We start from the raw sequence: 26,794 nt of genomic DNA, 5'->3' as shown, positions 1-26,794 counted from the left end.
TTCTTTCTAAAACTGGGTACATAAAGACAATTTCTTAAAACCAAATTTTTATTTCTACTAAAAGATAAGTAGACGTCTCCCACTGCAACAGCTGCCACCTTAGTAGCATTGCCCATGTAGACGGTAATTTCTCCTTCAGATAGTCGTCGGGTTTCCTGGAACCCCTGCAAGGAATTGCAGACATGATCAGTGGCTTCCGTATCTACACACCAGGTGCTGGTAGATAACACCGCTAAACATGTTTCAACAACTAGAGTATGAGATATACCTTTGTTTTGGTTCCTACGAGGACAGTCCGCCTTCCAATGTCCCGACCAGATGAAGCACTTGCCCTTGGCTTCTTCATTCCAACTTTAAATCCAGAGACTGAGATTTATTCACTTTCTTTCCTGAATTCTTTCTTCTTCTTCTTTCCTTTCGGTTTAGAAGTAGAACCATTTTCAACATAGTGAATTTGAGCATTGTGACGAAATAATCCTTCAGCGCTTGAAGTCAAGAGTTCCGCTAATGAATAAACCCTCTTATTCATATTATAGTTCAAAGGAACTGCTCAAAACTTCTAGGTAGCGTTTGGAGGATCATATCGATCTGGGTTTCCCCATCAATTTCTCCTCCAAGGATCTGCATCTCGTTCAGATAAGCCATCATCTTTAGGATATGATCCCTTACAGGAGTACCCTCTTGCATGGTGGCTGTCATTATCTTTCTCATGGCTTCTTGCCTAGAAGCCCTATCTTGATGACCAAAGAGTTCCTTGAGATTGTTCATAATATCATAAGCTGTTGGTAAATCTTGATGCTGATGTTGCAATACATTTGACATTGAAGCTAAAATGTAACACCACGCCATCTCATCTGCTTTTACCCATTTCCTATGATATTCAATCTCCTCTTGGGTAGATTCACCAGTAGGTGCATCAGGGCACTGCTCAGTCAGTACATATTTATAGCTTTCAGCAGTAAGAACAATGTCCAGGTTTCTTTTCCAATCTATGTAGTTTGGTCCAGTAAGTCTATTCTGTTGAAGTATGATGGATAGTGGGTTGAAAGACATCCTAAGAATCACAAATAACTTTTGGTCAGAACTTTAAATTTAGAATAATATTGATTCCTCAAACAATACTATTTTAAATTAACCAACACCTCATAACACCGTGAATTTTGTATGCCACGTTAGTGTGGACGTATACAAATTCAACATTTGTAAAAGGAGGGTTTTAACCCATTAATTTTATTATCTTGTCAACCTAACTTTTTGACAAATAAAATTAATAGTTGGTATTATTTGGTCACACAAATAATAATAGTGACTCCGTTGGGAGGATACTATTAGATGTGTCTAAGTGTATACCATTACTTGACACTAAGTCCATTAATAAGATTATGCCCCTTCCGCTGGGGAAGATCACACGCTCTTAATTAACTTCCTATAGTCATCCAAAAATAGAAGTCTGTTCTAGTGATCCACAAACAAGCTCATCCGCTATGGAGGAAGGCACTCAGATCCAACGCGCAAGCTTGTTTGCATCACTTACAAACCAGTAATGGAGACCATAGGATTTATTTAAAATCCTCTCCCACTTAGTTATTTATAAATGAGGAATTTTAACTATGCTAGCCTACTAAACTTGTAAACTAACATGCACAAAATAATATAAAAGCAATAAATAGAAAATCTAATTTTCAACTATTATGGCTTTTATCTTTAATTGTCCTCCGTGTGTTGTCATCCAAAGCTGCTGCCATATTTGGCCACCGCCATCGGGTCTAACTGTCGCATCCATCTTGCTCCGAGTTCCGCTGCGCCTCTGGTCCTTAGAAGGTTCCACGCTTTGCAAGATTCGATCCATGACATAAATAGAATTTTACATTTTGATCCTATATTCCATAAAAGGAATGTACATGTATCTAGATCAAAATAAAATCCTAATAAAACTAAATACAGATTTTAATACAATCATGCACACACATATAAATTGCCCTTGACATGTCCAAGGGTCCAATTACACACATAATTAACTAAAAGCCATAATAGTTGGATCCTCATCCACAAAGTTAGCACATCCTACTATTATCCCGCCTAAATTATGTATGACATGTGCATAATTAAACTAAATACCAAATACACAGAGGCAAAACCCTAGCTCTGATACCAATTGTTGGTTGCTACTCGGAAAACCTATAGGTTCCACTGTACAAAAATTTTGTACAAAGGTCTGAACCTTTTCCTAGCTACCATGTGTTCTTTTAAATTAAATTTTGGATCGCATGCGGAACTTAACACGTTTGATCCAAAACTTAATCTATTTGTTCTTTTAGGTTTTGACTTGGATCTCCTGCGGAACTTAACACGTTCGACCCAAGTCTCCTTAAGTTATTAATTCCATTAAATATTAATTTCCATAAAAGGTTCCCAAGATCGACGTGGCGAGGCACATGGCCTTCTTGGATATGGGAGCAACCACCACCGACTAGACAAAACCTTTAATAGAAAGCTAATATTTAATTTCCTAAAATAACTTTAGGTTAACCAAAGAGAACAATCAAATCACAAGGAAAAGAAAGAAACAAAAGAACACAACTTCGAAAAAACATATTCGAAATACTAAAACGTAAGCCTCTTGTATTTGGTATTATTTCCATAAATAACTAGCATGATGCGGAAATAGAAATTACTAGTTATACCTTGTAGAAAAACCTCTTGCTCTTCTACCGTATTCCCCTTCTAACCTCGGCCGCTGCGTGGGCAACGATCTTCCAAGATGAGAAACCACCAACCACCTTCTTCTCCTCCAAGCAAGGTTCGCCACAAAAGAAAAGCTTTACCAAGGAGAAAACCAAAATACTAACCAAGCTCCAAGAGATGCTAGCTTTCTTCTTCTTCTTCTTCTTCTCCGAGTAGTATCCGCCACCACAAGAACTCCAAGGGAGAGGAAGAGGTTCGCCACCACAAGAGGAAGAGAAGGAGATGATGGCCGCCACACCAAGGAACAAAAGAGGGAGAGGAATAATAGATGTTGTATCTTGTGAAGGCACCTCACCCCTTCTTTTATATTCCTTGGCCTAGGTAAATTAGGAAATTTAATTACAATAAATTTTCCTTAATTTCCTTGACATGATTTAATTGAGAAAATAAAATAATATTTCCCCAATTAAACAATGATGGCCGGCCAAATCAATAGGAAGCAAATTGGACAAGTTTCAATCAACAATTAAAACTTTCCTTATTTGTTTCCGGAAATTTTAAAAATAAAATTTCTCTTTAAAATCTCTTCATGGTTAATAAAAGGAATATCTATAATTTTAATTTTATTAACATATGAATAATTTTAAAGAGAAAATAAAACATCTCTCCAATCTACAAATAAGGAAAGAGATCTAATCTCTTTCTTTAATCTTTGTAAATCTTTTACAAGAGAGATATTTTAATTTTAATTTCTTTTAAATTAAATCTTCCACATAATAATAAACATTAAAATTAAATTTTCTTTTAATTAATTATGGCCGGCCCTACTAGCTTGGGTACAAGCTAGGGCCGGCCACCTTAAACCAAGCTTAGGCCGGCCCTAGCTTGGTTCCCAAGCTAGCTTGGCCGGCCCCTTTAGGTGGGTATAGAAGGTGGGTATATGTGGGTATAGTACTCTATAAATAAGAGGCTACGATAGGGACCGAGAGGAGGAATTGGTTTTGGTCTCCGATAAAATTAAGCATCCCATGTTCGCCCAACACACAACTTAATTTTATCAATGATAATTCATTCCACTAGAGAACTATCATTGAACTACCGCACCAATCCCAAATTACATTTTGGGCTCCTTCTTATTATGAGTGTGTTAGTCTCCGTGTTTAAGATATCGAATGTCCACTAATTAAGTGAGTTCGACAACTCATTTAATTAATATCTAAATCCAAGAGTAGTACCACTCAACCTTATTATCATGTCGGACTAAGTCCACCGCAGGGTTTAACATGACAATCTTTATGAGCTCCTCTTGAGGACATTATCAACCTAGTATCACTAGGACACAGTTTCCTTCTATAATCAACAACACACACTATGAGTGATACCATTTCCCAATTTATCGGGTTTATTGATTCATCGAACTAAATCTCACCCATTGATAAATTAAAGAAATAAATATCAAACATATGTGCTTGTTATTATATTAGGATTAAGAGCACACACTTCCATAATAACTGAGGTCTTTGTTCCTTTATAAAGTCAGTATAAAAGGAACGACCTCAAATGGTCCTACTCAATACACTCTGAGTGTACTAGTGTAATTATATAGTCAAGATAAACTAATACCTAATTACACTACGACCTTCTAATGGTTTGTTCCTTTCCATTCTGGTCGTGAGCTACTGTTTATAATTTATAAGGTACTGATAACATCATCTTCTGTATGTGACACCACATACTATGTTATCTACAATATAAATTAAATGAACAACTACAAACAAATGTAGACAATTTGACCAAATGTGATTCTTTATTCATAATAAATGTTTACAAAGCTTAGGCTTTAAGTATACATTCCAACAATCTTTGCCCCTTTTAAATGATCTGTACCAACTGTTGGGGATCGGTGGCCGGCTTGAAGGGGGGTTGGATAGACGACACCCCCAAATACTCGCTTCCTACGTATTTGTTAGCACAGCGGAATACAAACAATACAAATACAAATATGAAAGCTAAAGACTAAGAATGAGAAAGACAAGCAAACCAATTGACACGTTCGTTTACGTGGTTCGGAGATAACTTGCTCCTACTCGACGGCGTATCCGTAAGGTGGACGATCCCTCAATCCGTCGGTGGATTAGTCCCCGGAAACTCCGGTTAGTACAATCCTCCTTGTCGATGGAGAAACCTCATCATAACTTTACCAAGAGCACTCGGATTGGTAGGACACTAGTTGACTACTAATTAGGGTTACCCACCACTAATTTCGTCAACCAAACCAAGCTCCAAAGCTTGGTTTTATAGGCCACGGTTGGAAAACCGCCTACCAGTCGACTGCTAAAACATGCAATCATCGCCCTCTGTGGAAATTCGACCGTTACATCCCAACGGCTCGATTCCACTCGACTGGTGACAGTACCAGTCGACTGCTCCACACTGGCCGAGCGAACAGAAGTATTTGATCGCTCCCAATCGACTGCCCAGTCGATTGTACCAGTCGACTTCCATTTCCATCAGTCGACTTTACCTCGAGTACAATCTCTCGCACTCGGACCCTCACCCTTATGACTCACTTCCCCTCGGATGCATTCAAGCCCGCGGCTCGTCCCCAATGCCATCCTTCGCGTATGCCTCGAAGTCGCTTCCCTCGGCCCTTGTCCTCGCTGCCTTGTCCATGGTCCCTCAGATGCTCCATCCTTCACCAAACCCGAAGTCATCAACCTGAATCACATGTGTATCCTGCAAACCTGCACAACTCAAATACACATATCAAATACAAGGGTGAACCTAACTTAAACCCTTTGCCCAAACACCAAAACACATGGTCGCACGGACCATTGGGATTGCTCCAACAATCTCCCCCTTTTTGGTGTTTGGCAATACGTTTAAGTTAGGGAAAACAAATAGCAAATAAACATGCTAATACATACAATGGACTTACGATGCCAAGGCTACACACTTGGACTTACTCCGCCGAATGGTCTTTCGATGCCAAGACTACATACTTAGACTTACAACGCCGAATGGACTTACGTTGCCAAGGTTACACACTTGGCAACCGCCGTTTCAATGCATCATGCATTTGAACCTATCCCAAGGCTCTCCCTACACCTATGCTCCCCATGAGCTAGGATTTTTACAACGGGCTTTTTAAGAACCTATCCCAAGGCTCCCCCTACGCAAAGACACTTTCAGGTTTTCCTAACTAAACCTTACTTCTCCCCCTTTGCCTAACATCCAAAAAGTTCTCCAACAATATCCCAATTATTGAAAACTTGTTATCCAAATGACCCTAAACTCATGTATGTATCACCCATGGATCTCATACATCTATATGAGTTGACTTGGTCAAAATCCAGTGCTGAAAATAATTTCAGACGGGTAGCAGTCGACTGGTGCAGTCGACTGCTAAAACTAGCAGTCGACTGGCACAGTTTTTCAGCCTTTTTCAGCATTTCTGACCCAATTTCAGAAATGCACCAATAATTCCACAGACCTCCAAAAATCCCCAAATTTTGTGGAGAGGTCTGTTTTACCCATATCTACTTGGGAAAAATACATTCAAAAATGTATCTATCACCAATCCCAAGATTGACACAAAACTCAAAACTAGCTAAAAAGTTCAATTGAACCTTGACCTAAAGTCCTAGTTTTGGCTTCCTCTTGATGTATTTGTCCATATTAACCCACAATGCATCCCTAGCATTGGTTTATATGGCATTTATACATCCAAAAGCAATTTTCATGCTATATGACCCCAATTATCATATTTCATGCATGAAACATAAACTAATTGTGCCAAAACCCTAGGTTTGAGACTCAAGTCTGTCTCCAAACCACTTGGCACATTCCATGGCTTGTCTATGTTGGATCGAGATCGCGCTAGAGGGGGGGTGAATAGCGGTCGCGGCTATTTTGTTCGACTATCGGAATTGTAAAACGTTCGTAGAGTAATTAAAGCAGCGGAATAAAAGAAACAAACACAAGAACACAGTCGTTTACTTCGTTCGGAGCCTAGGTCGACTCCTACTCGAAGGCCCGCGATCCTTGATCGCTTTCCGTGGGCAACAACTATAATTTCGTATGGATATTACAGATGAATTACAAAATGTAACTATAATTAAAATTATACCGACAACAGTAGTAGAAAGGAAATCTGAGCTCCGGGTCGTCGGAATATTGCAACAGCACTTCGGAAGCAGCACTAGAGCAGACCACAGCAGAATGGAAGCTTGTGAATTGTTGAGGAGAGCTGCTGGTCGAAACCCCTTATAAAGGGTGTTCAAGGCGCCTTCTACTGTTCACCAAGGCGCCTTGAATGGCCGAGTCAGCCGCGGAGATAAGGGGCGAACTGGTTGAACCTTATCACAGATTCAAGGCGCCTTCCACTGTTCACAGGGCGCCTTCATCTGTTCAAGGCGCCTTACACTGTTCACCAAGGCGCCTTGAACAGCTTCTCGCAGCCAGCTCCTTGCCTTGCACCCGAGGCGCCTCCAAGCTCCATGGAGGCGCCTCGGACACTGTTCATCCGAGGCTTTAGGTTGCTCCTTTGCACCTGCAAGATATGTTAGTCCCAAACACTATCCTGCAACACAAAGTTAGCACAATAAACATTATTAAAGAAGTATAGACAGTCTCCGGACTGTCCGAGTCTGACTTCGGGTTTCCCACCGGAAACCCTAGGTCGACCCGACGCCTACTGTTCCCTCTACGGGGAACGCGTCCTCACCTACTCCCCTCAGGAGAGATTACCTGTTGCCAGTCCGGTCCTCCAGACCGACTGGACTTTCTGCCTAGGGTTACCACCCCCTAGGACCTAGGGTTACCGCCCCCTAGGGTTTTTCTCCACCTAGGGTTACCACCCCCTAGGACCTAAGGTTGCCGCTCCTTAGGGTTTTCCTCCACCTAGGGTTACCGTCCCCTAGGACCTAAGGTTGCCGCCCCTTAGGGTTTTCCTCCACCTAGGGTTACCACTCCCTAGGACCTAAGGTTACCACCCCTTAGGATTTTCCTCCACCTAGGGTTACCACCCCCTAGGACCTAAGGTTACCCCCCCTTAGGATTTTCCCCTGCCTAACCGCAGTTAGGACTTTCCTGAAACACTCATTCAACATATTAGATAACAAGGAATCTTAACTTTGAATCCCTTTGCCATTATCAAAACTGAGGTTCGATCGTCGGATGCTTACTGCACCAACAATCTCCCCCTTTTTGATTATGGCAACCGAAATTCAAAGTTAAGTAAAAATGCAGTAAAGATACACATAGATAAGCACAGGCATAAATAAAGCATAGGCACATTCACAACAAAATTTTCGTTTTAACTTTAACTTTAATTTATAATATTCTTTGAATTTCTTCCTACTCTCCCCCTTTGCCATATATCAAAATACCCAAGAGAGTGAAGAAAATCTGGGCCTTAGCTTAACTTTCAAAGATAATTTTCAATCTTATCTTCCAATCCTTTAATTTACTTTTGATAAACACTTAGTTTTTCTTGTAAGACTTTTAGATAGGTGAAATCATAATTTTGAAAGTAAAATTCTTCCTTTAGTTTGAGAGATACTGAGATAAAGTTATTTTGTCTTTAAACAGTAACTTAGCAAATTTTTGTGATATCAAAAAAAATTGTTTTCATGAAATTTTGAGAATGTTTTGGAAAATACTTAGCATTTTCAGCAGAACTTAGTATTTGAAAACAATTGCTTTGAGAGACACTTAGCTAAATAATTTTTTTGTTTTAAACACTTTAAAAAGTACTTAGCTAAATGTTTTTGAAAAAATATTTAGCTAACTTTGAAAATACTTAGCTATGTTTTCAGCTTAAAAATGATTGCGTTGAGAAAATATCTTGCCAAGATAATTTAAAAGTTAGGTCATAAATAATTTTAATTTTAAAGCTAAGTTAAAAATAACTTGAATTTTCGAAGATATGCCAAAAAATAGTTGTTAATTTTTAAGGTCAAGCCAAAAAATTTTTTAAAGAAAAACTAATTTTAAAACCGACTCAAAATCACTCCCCCTTAATTAATGCCTTAATAAATTTTGAGTTCAGGAGTTCAAGCATGAGAGGTTAAAAAATTATTTTCCTAATTTTCCATCTAACTCATTCTAGATTAACAAGCATGTTTAGCATATGAGTGAGTGTGAGATGGAGTTTACTTTAATTTACAGCATTGAAAATATCAGTTAGAATTCCAAATAAGTGACCATTATTTAGAATTTCAAAGAATTTAATAACTTCTGAAAATAAGTTTTAAAAGATTTTTACAGTGATTTTAAAAATATTTTTCAAATAATTTTGAAATGAAGTTTTAAGATTTTGAAATGATTTTAAAAATATTTTTCAAACAAATTTGAAATTCAATTTTTAAGATTTTGAAAAGATTTTTCAAATAAATTTTAAAGAATTAAGTTTTAAAGATTTTGAAATGATTTTGAAAAGATTTTTAAAAGAATTTTTTAAATAATTTTGAAAAAGATTTTGAAAAGTTTTTTAAATAATTTTGAAAAAGATTTTGAAAAGATTTTTAAATAATTTTGAAAAAGATTTTGAAAATATTTTTTAAACAATTAATTTTGAAAAGATTTTTTAAACAATTTTGAAATTAATTTTGAAAAGATTTTTAAATAATTTTGAAAAAGATTTTGAAAAGATTTTTAAATAATTTTGAAAAAGATTTTGAAAATATTTTTTTAAACAATTAATTTTGAAAAGATTTTTTAAACAATTTTGAAAAGATTTTTTAAACAATTTTGAAATTAATTTTGAAAATGATTTTGAAAAGATTTTTAAAAGAATTTTTTAAATAATTTTGAAAAAGATTTTGAAAAGATTTTTAAATAATTTTGAAAAAGATTTTGAAAAGATTTTTAAATAATTTTGAAAAAGATTTTGAAAATATTTTTTTTAAACAATTAATTTTGAAAAGATTTTTTAAACAATTTTGAAAAGATTTTTTAAACAATTTTGAAATTAATTTTGAAAAGATTTTTAAAAGAATTTTTTAAATAATTTTGAAAAAGATTTTGAAAAGATTTTTAAATAATTTTGAAAAAGATTTTGAAAAGATTTTTAAATAATTTTGAAAAAGATTTTGAAAATATTTTTTAAACAATTTTGAAATTAATTTTGAAAAGATTTTTTTTTTAAACAATTTTGAAATTAATTTTGAAATTGATTTTGAAAAGATTTTTAAAAGAATTTTTTAAATAATTTTGAAAAAGATTTTGAAAAGATTTTTAAATAATTTTGAAAAAGATTTTAAAAAGAATTTTTTAAATAATTTTGAAAAAGATTTTGAAAAGATTTTTAAATAATTTTGAAAAAGATTTTGAAAATATTTTTTAAACAATTAATTTTGAAAAGATTTTTTTAAACAAGTTTGAAATTAATTTTAAAATGATTTTTAAAAGAATTTTTTAAATAATTTTGAAAAAGATTTTGAAAAGATTTTTAAATAATTTTGAAAAAGATTTTGAAAAGATTTTTAAATAATTTTGAAAAAGATTTTGAAAATTTTTTTTAAACAATTAATTTTGAAAAGATTTTTTAAACAAGTTTGAAATTTTCAAATCAATTTTGAAAAGTTTTTTAAATATTTTTCAAATCAATTTTAATTTCTTAGTAATCTCACCCGATCTAAATTTTCAATCAGGGAACTCTATAATTGTTGTGAGATGAATTGAGGCTCAATTTAAGGGTTTGGTTTAACTTTGTGTTAGATTCAGGTTTAGCTTTGGGTTCAACAAATAAGCATTCTTTGGATAAACTTCTGGGCTATGGTGAGTCACAAGGAACTCATTAAAGTAACCATGCCTTCGAGGTTTTCCAAATAGTCCTACCCATTGAACTTAATACTAAACTTTGGTCTAACTAGTTAGGATCCATTTAAGGGTAGCTTCGGTCAGTTCCACTTGGCCAAATGCACCAGGTCGAAGCCATATCTTCCTAGACATGCGATGCCCAAGCTTCCCTAACGTACTATCATCCAAAAACTTCACCAGTACTGTTGGTTAAGTTAAACTTAACCCATTTTAATCTAACCTTAATTACCCTGCCGGGTAATCTACTCTTATTACCCTTATCGGGTGGATTAATTTCAGTTTGCTATTCTGGAGCCTCCTCCTATGTTATTGATTTACATTTTATTAAGTTAAATAAATAAAAGGTACTTGATTATAACTTGGTTTGTACTGTTTAAGTTTTACTTTAGATTTATAACCCAAGTCTAGATTTCGTGATTTGACTAAATTATTAACAATCTTCTCTAATTTATCAACTTTATCTTTTAAAATATTATTTTGTATTTCTACTTTTCTAAGAGTTAATTTCTTATTTTTATTTGAATTAATTTTGTTCATTACATTATTAGCATGCATATCTAATTTTGAAGAGAAATCTATACTAGAGCAAGCAGGATTAGTTAAGCTAGTGCGATCATGTGTTGCAAAAATTGGATTTTCATATAATGTAAATTTACTAACCTTGATTTCTTCCTCTGGATTCTTGGGTCTTCTTTCTGGACATTGTCTTTTGCAGTGACCCATTAGTTTGCATTTGGAGCATTTGATGTATTTCTTCCCTCTCCTGATCATTTGCTCCTTCTCCTCCGATTGTGCCGGTCGAGTCTTACGAGTGGGGCAGTCGTTTCTATAGTGCCCTCTCTCCCTACACTTAAAACAGATTATGAGAGACTTACAATTTGAATTTACAATTTTACCTTTTAGGTCCATGATAGGATCCTCCCCCTTGACTGTTGCCATTTCAAATTCTGACTCAGATTCAGATATCTCGTCTTTGGCCATCAGTGCTATGATATCGGTTTGCTCTGATTTTTCTGAGTCTGGTTCGGAGGTTGAATCTGAGGATTCAATTTCAAATTCGGACTCAGGTTCTATTCGATCTGCTAACTCTGAAGGGATCTCATAAAGCTTGAGCACTTTCTCCCAAAGCTCCTTAGCATTGTTGAACTTTCCAACTCGATCAAGATCTGAATTTGTTAGTCCGCATAGGAGAATGTAAGTTGCTTTTGCATTTGCCTCGAATGTCCTTATTGTTTGTGCATCCCACTTCTCACAGGTGATGAGTACACCATCTTTGGTGGGGAGAGTGAATCCAATATGGACTATGGTCCATATTTCTGCTTCGGTCTTTAATTGATGCTCCACCTGGTCTTTCCAGTATCTGAAGTTCTCGTCAGACAACAATGGTAGGCATGTGGAGTTGTACCCATCTTCGTAGGCCATTAGAAGAAATCTCGTAAAATAAACACAATAAAACTTGTTCCAAGACTTAGTCTTGGATTAGTAGTGCGGGAGAGAAATAAAGATAGTAATTCAGGAATTTCGAAAGAAAATAATAAAATATTATTAAAATATTATAAAAAAATATTACTACAAATTTTTGAAAACACGATATTTCACTAATTCCAATCAATGGTAAAAAGATGAAAATGGATTTTTTGAAAACAGTTTTGGAGGGAAAAAAAACGAAAGGCGTAAGGTTATATTTTCAACCTATACAAACGACAAAGCCACGAAAAATGCTTGAATGGTGGTTGCACCAGTTCAAAGCGACCCCGCTCTGATACCAATTGTTGGATCGAGATCGCGCTAGAGGGGGGGTGAATAGCGCTCGCGGCTATTTTGTTCGACTATCGGAATTGTAAAACGTTCGTAGAGTAATTAAAGCAGCGGAATAAAAGAAACAAACACAAGAACACAGTCGTTTACTTCGTTCGGAGCCTAGGTCGACTCCTACTCGAAGGCCCGCGATCCTTGATCGCTTTCCGTGGGCAACAACTATAATTTCGTATGGATATTACAGATGAATTACAAAATGTAACTATAATTAAAATTATACCGACAACAGTAGTAGAAAGGAAATCTGAGCTCCGGGTCGTCGGAATATTGCAACAGCACTTCGGAAGCAGCACTAGAGCAGACCACAGCAGAATGGAAGCTTGTGAATTGTTGAGGAGAGCTGCTGGTCGAAACCCCTTATAAAGGGTGTTCAAGGCGCCTTCTACTGTTCACCAAGGCGCCTTGAATGGCCGAGTCAGCCGCGGAGATAAGGGGCGAACTGGTTGAACCTTATCACAGATTCAAGGCGCCTTCCACTGTTCACAGGGCGCCTTCATCTGTTCAAGGCGCCTTACACTGTTCACCAAGGCGCCTTGAACAGCTTCTCGCAGCCAGCTCCTTGCCTTGCACCCAAGGCGCCTCCAAGCTCCATGGAGGCGCCTCGGACACTGTTCATCCGAGGCTTTAGGTTGCTCCTTTGCACCTGCAAGATATGTTAGTCCCAAACACTATCCTGCAACACAAAGTTAGCACAATAAACATTATTAAAGAAGTATAGACAGTCTCCGGACTGTCCGAGTCTGACTTCGGGTTTCCCACCGGAAACCCTAGGTCGACCCGACGCCTACTGTTCCCTCTACGGGGAACGCGTCCTCACCTACTCCCCTCAGGAGAGATTACCTGTTGCCAGTCCGGTCCTCCAGACCGACTGGACTTTCTGCCTAGGGTTACCACCCCCTAGGACCTAGGGTTACCGCCCCCTAGGGTTTTTCTCCACCTAGGGTTACCACCCCCTAGGACCTAAGGTTGCCGCTCCTTAGGGTTTTCCTCCACCTAGGGTTACCGCCCCCTAGGACCTAAGGTTGCCGCCCCTTAGGGTTTTCCTCCACCTAGGGTTACCACTCCCTAGGACCTAAGGTTACCACCCCTTAGGATTTTCCTCCACCTAGGGTTACCACCCCCTAGGACCTAAGGTTACCCCCCCTTAGGATTTTCCCCTGCCTAACCGCAGTTAGGACTTTCCTGAAACACTCATTCAACATATTAGATAACAAGGAATCTTAACTTTGAATCTCTTTGCCATTATCAAAACTGAGGTTCGATCGTCGGATGCTTACTGCACCAACAGTCTAGACTCCCAAGTAAAACCCCCTTGAGATCCATTGGCCATGGGTCCCAAATTGACTCTTTGAGCTCCCCCTAGAGCTCTTAACCTTAGTCACCTCCCTAGGTGACTCATCCACAATGGCTAGGCCACATCGGTCCACCCCCGGTGAAACTTGGCCTACAAATCTAACTTTCTTAACCTTGGACACTTTGTCCTTGGTTAATTTCTCCTTACCATTAAATGGTTTTCCCTTGCCATTTATTGGCTTCTCCTTGCTATAGTCATATGCAACCCTAGTATAAGACTTTCCCTTAGCTTTGGAGGACTCTCTCTTGCCTTGATCATGTGCCACCCTAGCACATGGTCTCCTTTTGACCTTGGAGGGACTAGATTGGTATCCCAAACCCGATCTATCATTGTTGGGTCTTTGGCTACCCAACATCATCCTTAATTCCTTAGATCCAACATTGAATCTCTTCAGGAATTGTTCCAACTTATCAAGCTTTCCCCTTAAAGCTTGATTCTCCTTCTCTAGGTTTCTAACCCTAGAGTTAATTTGTCCAAATTGGACATTCCTAGACCTACCCTTCCTAGGCATGTGTCTCCCCTTCTTGGGATTAATGCCTTGGGTCTCCCTAGGTCTATTGTTTCTAGATTTTTCATGCATAGATTTCCTAGGGTTTTGATCTACATTAACCCTATTCCTATCATGATATTTAAATCCAAAATTTTGCATGGGTAAATAATAACAATTATTCCTAGCATGCATGGAGGAATTTAAATTTGATTTCGAATTTAAATTTGGGTTTACCTTACCCTTTACCTTTGGAGCTCCCCCTTGACATGAGCCCCTCTTCTTCTTCTCCCACTTCTTTAGATGCTCCAACTTCTTGAACTCTCCCTTCCTTGAGCATCTTGTGTGGTAGTGTCCAAGTTCTCCACACGTGAAGCATCTAATGTGCTTCTTCTCCTTCTTCTTCCTACAACTCAAATTAGATTCTAAAGGAATTGAATTGAGTTTAGGAGATACCTTCTTCTTACTCATTGGACACCTACTCTTGTAGTGTCCCTTCTCATTACATCTGAAGCAAATTATGTTGTTCTTTGACTTCACTTCGATGGAGGTGCTTGCTATGTTTACTTCCAAGACTTCATCTTCTTCACTTGTCTTGGAATCTTCTTCAATTCTTGAGGATGTAGATGATACCTCATCTTCCTTCTCCTCCTTGGATATTGAGCGTGACTCAACTTCCGTTTGCTCCACCTCCTCTTCTTGAGCTACTAAACCCAACTCCTTGGGCTCCACATCCGATTGGTCCTTCTTCTCCTCTTGGACCACTTCATCACTTTCTTCGAATTTTTCTTCTTCTTCTTGTGTAGGCAAAAATTCCTCCCATGGAAATTTCTTCACTTTACTCCACAATTCATGGGCGTTCTCATATTTACCTACACCACTTATCACATTAGGAGGCAATAAATCAATTAAAATTGCTATTACCTTTGAGTTTGCCTCCGATCGTGAGGTTTGCTCCTCCGTCCAATGTCGTGTTCGGAGCTTCTTCCCTTTCTTGTCTTTAGGGACTTCAAATGGCTCTTCCACCACCATCATTGTGTCCCAATCCGTCTCGAAGAAGTTCTTCATCTTCACCATCCAAAAGGTGATATCCCATAAGCTTCCTCCTTCGAACTTTGGCGGATCTATCAAGCCGGTCATCTTTGCTTCCTCGGCGGTTAGTCCGACGGAGAGCGGCCTTGCTCTGATACCACTTGTTGGGGATCGGTGGCCGGCTTGAAGGGGGGTTGGATAGACGACACCCCCAAATACTCGCTTCCTACGTATTTGTTAGCACAGCGGAATACAAACAATACAAATACAAATATGAAAGCTAAAGACTAAGAATGAGAAAGACAAGCAAACCAATTGACACGTTCGTTTACGTGGTTCGGAGATAACTTGCTCCTACTCCACGGCGTATCCGTAAGGTGGACGATCCCTCAATCCGTCGGTGGATTAATCCCCGGAAACTCCGGCTAGCGCAATCCTCCTTGTCGGTGGAGAAACCTCGCCACAACTCGATCAAGAGCACTTGGATTGCTAGGGCACTAGTTGACTACTAATTAGAGGTTACCCACCACTAATTTCGTCAGCTCAAACCAAGCTCCAAAGCTTTGGTTTTATAGGCCACGGGTTGGAAAACCCCGCCTACCAGTCGACTGCTAAAACATGCAATCGACTGCCCTTTGTGGAAATTCGACCGTTACATCCCAACGGCTCGATTCCACACATTCTTCACGCCGATCGGCGCGATCGCGATCGCTAAAACATGCGATCGCACAAGATCGCTACTGAGCGCTACGATGAGCGCCACAAGATGAGCGCTCAAGATCGCCACAAGTAAAATCCTAAAAACTAGGATTTTACTCCGAGTACAATCTCTCGTGCACTCGTACCCTCACCCTTATGACTCACTTGATGCTTCCTTTGCAGCTTTGACCTTTTACCTTCAAGCCTACTTCCTTTGGCTCTCGTCCCTCGGATGCATTCAAGCCCGCGGCTCGTCCCCAATGCCATCCTTCGCGTATGCCTCGAAGTCGCTTCCCTCGGCCCTTGTCCTCGCTGCATTGTCCATGGTCCCTCAGATGCTCCATCCTTCACCAGACCCGAAGTCATCAACCTGAGTCACATGTGTATCCTGCAAACCTGCACAACTCAAATACACATATCAAATACAAGGGTGAACCTAACTTAAACCCTTTGCCCAAACACCAAAACACATGGTCGCACGGACCATTGGGATTGCTCCAACACCAACTGCTTAAACTGATGAGATTTTTACATGTACATACGTATCTTTGAGTTTTTACTTGACTATCCTACCGTCTCCAGGCCCTTCGCCCGACCTGGCTTACACCAACAGAGTCAGCACCCCTCAAACCTGATAGGGTCGTAGGTAGTTAGCACTCCAAGGTCGGTCTAGCTTCCATCCTTGAGCATCCTGCAAATAATAGGCCCCTGATGCCAATTTCTTGATAACTTTGTATGGTCCGTCCCATTGAGGCGCCAACTTTGTCACTTCCCCTAAGGGTTTCACCTGCTTCCAGACTAGGTCTCCTTCTCCGAAGAATCGGGGGATCGCCCTTCTATTATAGTTCTGTCTCATCCTCTGTCTATAGGCTTCCAACCTGGCAGTTGTTCGTTCACGAATTTCGCTGATGAAATCTAGTTCGGCCAGCCGTCGCTCTGTGTTCCCTTCGTCATACATCATTCTTCTGACGGATGGTATCCCGACCTCCAGAGGTACCACTACTTCATTGCCATATACTAAATGGAAAGGTGTCAGACCTGTACTTTCTCGGGGTGTCGTACGATAAGCCCACAAAATCCTCGGCAGCTCGTCCACCCAATTGCCTCCCGTGTGATCCAGCTTGACTTTGAGCCCTCGCACTATTTCTCGATTGACTACCTCTATCTGACCATTGCTTTGAGGATGAGCCACCGAAGTAAAGACCTGAGCTATGCCGAACCCCTTGTACCAATTTTGTATCTTGCGTCCCTGAAATTGTCTGCCATTGTCCGACACTAACTTATGAGGTAAGCCGAATCTGCAAAAGATATTCTTCCACAAGAACTGGATCACAGCATCTTCAGTAATTCTGGCCAGAGCTTTCGCCTCTACCCACTTGGAGAAGTAATCTACTGCTACCAACAAAAAGTGTCTTTGCCCTGTAGCCATCGGGAAATGTCCTACAATATCCATGCCCCATTGGTCAAATGGACAAGACACTATAGAAGTTCTCAGCAGCTCTGTGGGTCGGTGCATCAAGTTTTGATACTTCTGGCATGACAAACAAGTATTCACCAGCTTCTGTGCATCCTTTTTGCAGGGTAGGCCAGAAATACCCGGCCAGTTGTACTTTCCGAGCCAGCGTTCTTCCGCCTGCATGATTGCCACAGCACCCCAAATGTATCTCCTGCAAGGCCTGATCTGCTTCTTCCATATTCAAGCAGTTGAGCAGAGGTCTGGAGAAAGACCTTTTGTACAATTGATCTCCAATCATAACATAAGAATGGGTCTGTCTCCTGAGCATACGCGCTTCTTCTAAGTTGGTTGGTACAATTCCTTGCTGGAGGAAATTTATTATGGGCGCCCTCCAATCAATTATGCCTCCCAGGTTATTTTGTAGATCTATCTGAGCTATAAGGAAGGTCTGTGCTATAGATCTGTCAAGTACCCAAGTGGTCAGGGAGCTGGCCACTTTAGCTAATTCATCCGCTCTTTCATTTTCAGCCCTGGGAATCTTAGTGACTGTGACTTCTTTAAAATCTTTCCTCATCTTCTCATAGGCTTCCTTGTAAACTTGCATCTTTTCGTTGTTTACCTCAAAATGTCTGGTCACCTGTTGAGTTACTAGCTGTGAATCTGAATATATTACGACTCGGCTTGCCCCCATATGCCGAGCTGCTTGCAGATCTGCTAATAGGGCTTCATATTCTGCCTCATTGTTGGTAGCTCTAAAATTTAGCCGTACAACCAGCTGCATAGTGTCTCCCTGCGGAGATATTAGAAGTGCACCTACACCACTTCCATGATGGGTAGCCAACCCGTCTACATAAACTTTCTAAACCTCCTCCGAATCCGCTTGATAAACCTCTGTCAAGAAATCCGCCAGAGCCTGTGCCTTGATCGCGGTTCGGGGATGATACTGTATATCATATTCCCCTATCTCGGTTGCCCATTTGATAAGCCGACCTGCTACCTCCACCTTGGTGAGAGCTCGACCCATTGTACTGTTTGTCAGGATGGTAATAGGATGCGCCAAAAAATACGGTCGGAGGCGCCGAGCCATGAGAACAAGTCCGTAAACCAACTTCTCTAGGGCTGTGTACCGAGACTCCACCCCCTTCAATAGATGGCTGAAAAAATACACTGGCCGTTGTACATTGTCCTGCTCTTTAACTAGCACGGCCCCCACGGCCTCGGGGGTGGCTGATAAATAGACCCAAAGGGGTTCTCCAACAACAGGTTTGAACAGTGATGGTAAATATTCCAGGTATTGCTTTAGCTCCTCAAAGGCCTGTGTGCACTCTTCCGTCCACTGAAACTTAGCTGCTTTCCTAAGCACTTTGAAGAAGGGCGCGGCTCGATCTGCAAATCTGGAGATGAATCTAGACAGCACCGTTATCCTGCCTACTAACTTCTGCGCTTCATCCATATTCTGAGGGATCTGCATGTTTTGGAGTGCTTGAACCTTCTCAGGATTGGCTTCTATCCCTCGTTCAGTCACCAAATATCCCAGAAACTTCCCTCCTTTGGCCCCGAACAGGCATTTCTGAGGATTCAGCTTTACACCATATTGTCTCAGAGTCCCACAGGTTTCTTCTACATCTCTTATTAGATTGGACGCCAGGGGGGACTTGATTAAGATGTCATCAACATAGACTTCAACGTTCCGCCCGATCTGACTCCGAAAGATTTTGTCCATCATCCTTTGGTAGGTGGCCCCAGCATTCCTAACTCCAAATGGCATGACCGTATAGCAGAAAGTACCATTAGCCGTTATGAAGCTAACCTTCTCCTGATCCTTCCTACCTAAGGGTATCTGATGATATCTTTGATAAGCGTCCATCATGCATATTCTCTCACTGCCAGCAGTTGAATCTACCATATGATCAATCCGCGGGAGAGGATAACAGTCTTTGGGGGTGGCTTTATTGAGGTCGCGGAAGTCTATGCACACCCTCCACTTGTTGTTAGGCTTCTTTACTAATACAACGTTAGAAAGCCAGGACGGGAATTGCACCTCCCGAACATGTCCCGCCTTCTTGAGCTGATCCACTTCAGCTCGGATAATTTTATTCTGGTCGGCAGAGAAATTTCTCTTCTTCTGCTTGACTGGCTTGGCTTCAGGTATTAAATGCAGCTTGTGCTCAGCTATCTCTGGTTTGATTTCGGGAAGTTCTTCCGTGGACCAAGCAAAAACGTCCCTATTACGAATCAGACACTGTATCAGCTCCGACTTAAGCTCCGGTGGTAAGTCACTAGCAATGCGAGTGATGCTCTCTGCTCTGTCAGTATGTAACTGAATCTCTTCCCAAGGGATAGGCTCCTCGGCAAGAGGCAGAGGCTCCTCTTGGATAGCGTGCACACCACCGTCCTGAGTCCTCCTGCTCTTGCGTGCCTCCACCCGGACCATATCAATGTAGCAACTACGAGACACCTTCTGCTCTCCCTTGACTTCTCCGACCTGCTCACCGACCGGGAACTTAATCTTCTGGTGAAAAGTGGAAACAGCAGCCCTGAACTCATGCAGAGCTGGCCTTCCCAGGATGACATTGTAGGAGGAAGGAGAATCTACCACTATAAAGGTGCTCCTCCTGGTGCGCACCAGTGGCTCAGTGCCCATGGATATGGCCAGCTTAATCTGACCCATGAGCTTGACTTCGTTACCTGTGAACCCGTATAAAGAAGTGGTTATGGGTTGGAGCACAGCGGCATCAATCTGCATCTCCTCGAACGCAGCTCTAAACAAAATATTGACCGAGCTCCCGGTATCCACAAAGACCTGAGCCACTCGACTGTTAGCAATAACGACCTTAATTATGAGAGCATCGTCGTGGGGTAGTTCCAGACCCTCCAAGTCTTGTGGCCCAAAGCTAATAACAGGGCCAGACGCCTGCTCGTGGCTGCACCCCACAACTCCCACATATAACCGTCGATCGTGTGACTTACGGGCTCGGCCTGAGTCCCCGTCAGTGGGCCCTCCTGAAATCATGCCGATCTCTCGTACAGCAGCGTTACCCCGGTTTTCCAGCTCCCCGACATCTCTTCGATCTTCCACGGGACCAGCTTGGTCAGAAGGACCGGCTAGGTTGGGCCGGGTCTGACGAGTACGTCCGGCTGCGACCCGTTCTTCCTCCATTCTCTGTACTTGGGGCGCTAACTCCGGGGGAGGCAAGCCCTACTCTGCAGCTCGCCTAGAGTCACGGGCGAATTGGAAGTAGTTACTGAGATCATGCGTCCTGGACCGATGATATGTGCAATATGGTACTCCCCTTGGTCCAGGCCTGGGCGCGTGTATGGTAGCAACTCGTGGAGCTGGTCTGACTCCCTGAGCAGGCTGAGGGGCAGGCCTGGGTTAAACGCGCTGAAGAGGCTGAGCTGGCTGTGGTGCTCTCCTTTCAGGTCGGTTGCCAGGAGCCACTGTCTTTTCGGCCTTCCTCCTAGCTGCCTGAGCTTCCTCCACTTTGATGTAGCAAGAAGCTTTCTCCACCATATCATCAAAACTTCGGGCGGGGTTTTTAATGAGGTCCCTGAAGTCTGAAGAATTCCCCTTCTAGCAATCTGTGGGAGAAGGCGCTCATCAGTATTTCTGAGGTGGCGGAGGGGACGTCATTGGCCACCTGACTGAACCGATTAATATAGCTTCGTAGAGGCTCAGTCGGACCCTGTTTAAGAGCGAAAAGACAGTGGTCGGTTTTTTGATACTTACGACTGCTGGCGAAATGACGTAAGAAGGCCGTTTCGAAATCCAAGAAGCGATTGATGGACTCTGGGGGCAATCCATCGAACCACTTTTGCGCCAAACCCGACAGGGTATGTAGGAATACTCGGCACTTGACAGCATCACTGTATTGATACAACATAGCCGCGTTCTTGAACTTTCGCAGATGCTCTTCCGGATCTTTGCTTCCATCGTATTCTCCGATGTTCGGGGCTCGATAACCCCTTGGTAGGTTTTCCCTCAAGATCTGAGCCAAGAAGGGTAACTTGTCATCCGAGTCTTCGGGCAGATCTTTGGCAGAGATTATAGCTTTTCCCTTTCCTGAATCCCGGGGTGGATGTAGAGAGCTTTCCGCCAGCGACGCCTGCGGCTCTTCTTTTTTCGGACTATGCTCGCGAGGTCCAGGTTGATGATAGTTGCAGCGAGGCTCTCGGAATGAAGCACGAGGGAGTTCTTCTGGTTGCTTCCTCTTTGAGCCCCTGTCGGAGACAGGAGCTGGTTCTTTGGACGCTTCAGGCGCTAGGCGAGGTCGTGAAACTGTTCCTTGTTTTTCAGAGGCAGCTCACTTTTTGACCTCCGTGAAGAGCTCGTACTCCCCCGCAGTCATGGTAACATTAATCCTCCTGCTGGAACTTCGACCAGAGTCCTCCATCTTCACGCTTCGGATCAGGCTATTGTGTTTCCCACAGACGGCGCCAAATTTGATCTTGTCCGAAAGCTAAGTCGGATGAAGGCTAGTCGCGACGGCCTGGTTGTTGACGGAAAGTCGTGGGTGATCCGGCTCCCACGGGCGACTGACGATGCTGCAGGCCCCTGCACACACTCAGACAATCCCCCCTCCTCACGTTAGAGACCAGAACCCAGGGAAAAAGTCCCCGAGTCAGGCCCTCCGACGCTCAAGTCAGGTACTTTTTCCCCAGAAAATGGAGAGAGAAAAAACGACTGAAAGTGAAAGGTTGTGGAAAAAAGTGATGAGAAAGCGTACCCGCGTATGAAGAATCCTCCACTTTTTATGCCCCCGCCTCGCTTCTAGAACCTGCAACTATGTCAGAAAGCGTTATACGCTGGGCTTTGTCGTGTAGTCCCGGACACCTATCGTGCTGCTATTGGTTGTGAAAGCATCTTCTTGTTTAGGAACCTCCGCCTTTACACATGGGTTTTGTCTTGTAATGAAGGACATCTGTCAGGCTGCTATTGGTTATGAGGACATCTTTTCATTTAGAAACCTCCGCCTTTGCACATATCGCTAGTATGTAATGATTACCCCTTGACGGACAATTGTGATTCTCCGACTCCCGCACGGCTTAGCTCATCCGATCTATTGTGGCCTGCATCTGCGTCGCATCCTCCGATCAGATCCAGCCTCTAAGCGTCACCTGCCAATCGGGCTGACTCTGAACAGCTCTGTTGATCCCGGTCTGTACCCTGCACTTTGTGTTTCCTGGCCCTCGACCGTAGGCCTGTAGATCGAGCTGCCTTTAAACAACTTTGCCGATCCCGACCTGTACCCTGCGTTTTGTATTTCCTGGCCCTCGACCATAGGCCTGTAGATCGAGCTGCCTTTAAACAACTCTGCCGATCCCGACCTATACCCTGCGTTTTGTATTTCCTGGCCCTCGACCGTAGGCCTGTAGATCGAGCTGTCTCTAAACAACTCTGCCGATCCCGACCTATACCCTGCGTTTTGTATTTCCTGGCCCTCGACCGTAGGCCTGTAGATCGAGCTGCCTTTAAATAGCTCTACCGATCCCGACCTGTACCCTGCGTTTTGTATTTCCTGGCCCTCGACCGTAGGCCTGTAGATCGAGGTGTCTCTAAACAGCTCTGCCGATCCCGACCTGTACCCTGTGTTCCGCCTGTCGTCTCCCTTTGTCTTTCAACTACTTCGCCCCCTGCCTGACCTCTGACTACCCCATATGCTTGACTTTGATTTCCCAGTCAGCTTGACTATTGACTGCCAAGTCACCTTGACTATTGACTGCCACATCATCTTGACTTTTGACCGCTATATGACCTTGACCCTTCTCACCCTTTCCTTTTGGGCCCCTCCATTGCCAGCCGTATCACTGATATTCATCATCACTTCACCAGGCAATTTTTCGATATACCATTGAGGCATGCTATTCAGACCAACCCTTGAATTCCAAAACTTTATCACTGGTGCTATAGAAAGAACTTTACTAGCTCGGCGAGTCCTAGTAAATTGAAGAGGACCGGCATGCTCAACACGCTATGTCAATATTTAGTTCAAACTAAAGTTTTTCCAATGAAGGCTATACATAGCACTTTTTTAAAATTTGATTGTGAGCTTCATTGTGTTTACACTGCTTATAACGTGAGAACTTTGGAAAAGGTAAATCTGAGAGTAGAGCTATCGAAGTATTACGATGAGCCAAGCTTTTAAAACAGCCCGATCAGATTCTCATGAAACAGGGGCTGTAGAGATTTCACCTTGCTGATCCTCTTCATGTACACTGCTGACAACTGATGTTGCTTCCGGGAAGTTTGATCTGAGTCGCTTATTACCATCGAATGTTAGTTCTTTGGTCTCCAAATTAGGGATGATCGGTGGGATTGTTCTCCGTGTGACTGTCATCTCCAAACCTTTGGTTGTATGGATCGTCGTGCCAGTGGTCATCGCTACCTGTACAATACAACGTCAAAACAATTGTTCTATAGGGAATTCTTAGCATACGATGAGTAGTTAGCATACCGGAGGAGCTCCTGGGGCTATTTGGAAGTTGAATCTTCTAACCAGCATTGCTGTTGCAACCACTGTCTGTGAAAAATGAACTAGAAAATCGATAAATATTTCACATGCCAATGGATGATCGATAAACTTCACTATTTTTTTTAATATGTAATCATTATGAACGTCAAATCGTGTTTATCTCAACTATTTAAGATTGACTATATAGATTTTATACCTTTTAAATTTTTTCTTCAAATTTAAACTAATCATACTCTCATTAATTAACATTATTGTTCTAAATATGATGCACTATTAAGGTTTACCTTGAGCATAATTAGTTAATTTAACATGTATTAATGCGAAAAAAGATAATGAATAAGAATACCCACTTGATGTAAACTTGAAACATTATTTGTCATACTCTCAAAAATATAACACTAAAGGGGCTAGTGCATGAAGTTCCCGCAAATACGGGATCCCGAGAAAGGATCTATTATACACAACCTTATCCTGCAATATTGTAAGAGGTTGTTTCCATGACTAGAACTTGTGACCATACGACAACAACTTTGCCATTGCGCCAACGCTCCCATTCAACTATGACACTACTATCAATATTAATGTTTTAGATATGTTTAAACAACATGGTCGCAGTAAAATCTTGAAGATATCATAAATGGTTTGACATTGGACAATATGTGTAGTGATCTCGACGTCAAAATATTGAAACTAAAGAAGAGTGTCAATCATATCGTAAACTAGTGAGATGATATGTGTGCAAATTCCAAGTTATGTCCAAGTCTCATAGCAAGAGGAGCAACAAAATATGATCACGAGTCTAGGATTGATGAACTGCCATAGGAAAAGCAGTCGAGTATCATATCTCTCCTGCGAAGCTCTAGTGAACTCAGAATCTCAGTAGGTAGGTGGTAAGGTATTATAGATAACCTTAGCCTATAAAACTAGACTCTACATACTGTAGCTCATTATGTACAGTTCTTCATGTTCAACTTATCAATGATATTTAGCATAGAGCCATCTATGAGTAAATTGAGGAATCCAACATTTTTTGAACTTAAGCGAGCTTAGGCACAATGGTAAAATTGTTGTCATGTAGAGCTAGTGTAGCAAGAACTTCTTGCTTTAGAGGGGAAAAGGCCAACGGATTCATTAGAATGTCCCTTACATGCACTCCCATGTCGCGAGATAACCAATGATCGAAACTTGGAAAGTCTACTAGAAGACTGCTTGCATGAGAAGAACACACACTAGGGCAATGCGGTGGAGCACACGTGTCAACGAGCAACGTAGAGTGTTTAATGGTCGAAGGTAGAAGATATGGCAAATGAGCATAGTAACAAATAGAGGCGCTCATGTGTTGATTGAGCTGTGGTTTTCACAATCACAGACATATCTCAGAGATGCTGTGAACTCCACAAGTGAACTCCATGAGAGGAGCAACATGCGAAAAAAAGAATATTTAGAAATTTAACATGAACTAGCGATAATCTTTTTTCTATTTTTTTTTTCACAAGATTGATCAGCGGAATAAAAAAATAGAGAATATAATTTTCTTATAGACCTGTACTGAAAATGTGATACCAGGAAGACATTACCTCGAATGTAGCAAACATGTCTCCAACACATTTCCTCGGTCCACCACCAAATGGCAAGTAATTGAAAAACGTATATCGATATGGGTAACAAAGCATATAGAAACAAAATATTGAAACCTTCATTATCTATTATGACTAACAACCATTGGCTCCCTTATATCTGTAAATGATGTAATGAATAGATATCCTCATCAGTGGATAGACAGAGCATTGGGATTATGGAGTTGCTTGAACAATGCATAAAGTTGTATAATAGTTCTATCTTATATTGAAGTTTGCTAAACAAAGATTGCTAATTTGGTTTTCCTAGTTTTTCCACGCCAATTAGAAAGGTCTACAAATTTGCACCACAGAAGATAGAAGCATCATGGTTATTGTCCCAGATCTAAGAATATGAATAGTATAACAATAATCAAGTCCTATCCCACTAGGTGAGGTCGGCCTAAGAAGTCATAAGTACTCAACTCAGTACACTAGGGGCAGTATGCACTCGACTCGACATATTCTTTTTTATTCTAAGAATATGAATACTAAATACAAAGGTCATAAAGCTCACTAGGGGACGTATGCACTCGACTCAGCACAAAAGAACAGATTTTGATTTATTTATTCAAAAATTAGACCGAATGAACACTGCAGCATAGTTTAGAGACAGATGCGAAGCATATGTAACTGCAGTTGAGAACCTGAAGTTTTGATTGCTCTCGTTTGGGTTTGGCCCGTCCAACAACCATCTCTCTGGATTGAATTCCTCAGCATTGACCCAATGCTTAGGACTTCGATGGAGATTCCACACAGAGATAAAAATATCTTCACCCCTATTATTTTATCAGAAAAATCATCGACATTGTATTATAATTCCATTTTTTAGGGAAGATACAAGTCCACGTCTAATTCGATTTCATACCCTTACCTTTTTATGGGGTACTCGCCGAGCATATCATCTTCAAGAGAATGACGAATTAAGACAGGTGGTTGTGGATAAAGTCGCAATGACAGCAACAAATGTTGGAGGCAATTTTTTATAGCATTTCATACTTCAAACAACTAAAATGCAAATCTCACGTCCAGTCATCATAGTGAATGACAAGATCTTACTTCATTAATCACTCGAGTAGTATACTTCAGCTTCTTCAAATCCTCAATTGTTGGAAATCGATCCCCTAAAACAGAATCAGCCTAATGACAAAAAAAAAAATGAGAATCATATGTTTTTCATCAAATAAACAAAAACATTTTCTTCCAACCTTTATTACTTTACCTCATCTTGGAGCTTGGCCACTACCTCTGGTGACTATGGACAAATATGAACATCTCAATTGCCTCTTGATGGCCTTGTTCTAAATCTGCATCCCTTGAAGAGGCCTGTGGTGCTGCAGTTTTTGGGGT

General features: G+C 41.2%; 1 protein-coding gene across 1 annotated transcript; it reads right to left on the bottom strand.

Moving 5' to 3' along the window:
• Window positions 1–23,519: 23,519 nt before the first annotated feature.
• On the bottom strand, window positions 23,520–26,389 carry LOC122031282 (protein LUTEIN DEFICIENT 5, chloroplastic-like). Its single transcript, XM_042590415.1, has 5 exons — window positions 26,319–26,389; window positions 26,092–26,223; window positions 25,406–25,466; window positions 23,811–23,876; window positions 23,520–23,741 (listed from the first exon to the last, which is right to left on the bottom strand). Exons 1-5 carry the CDS (start codon window positions 26,342–26,344, stop codon window positions 23,520–23,522), a joined length of 507 nt encoding a protein of 168 aa, XP_042446349.1. The 5' UTR covers window positions 26,345–26,389.
• Between the last annotated feature and the right edge of the window lie 405 nt (window positions 26,390–26,794).

The sequence above is a fragment of the Zingiber officinale genome, chromosome 11A (genome assembly GCF_018446385.1).
Source record: "Zingiber officinale cultivar Zhangliang chromosome 11A, Zo_v1.1, whole genome shotgun sequence".
NCBI classification, from domain to species: domain Eukaryota; kingdom Viridiplantae; phylum Streptophyta; class Magnoliopsida; order Zingiberales; family Zingiberaceae; genus Zingiber; species Zingiber officinale.
Note: the sequence above shows the minus strand (reverse complement) of the source record. Positions and strands in the feature narration are given on the sequence as shown.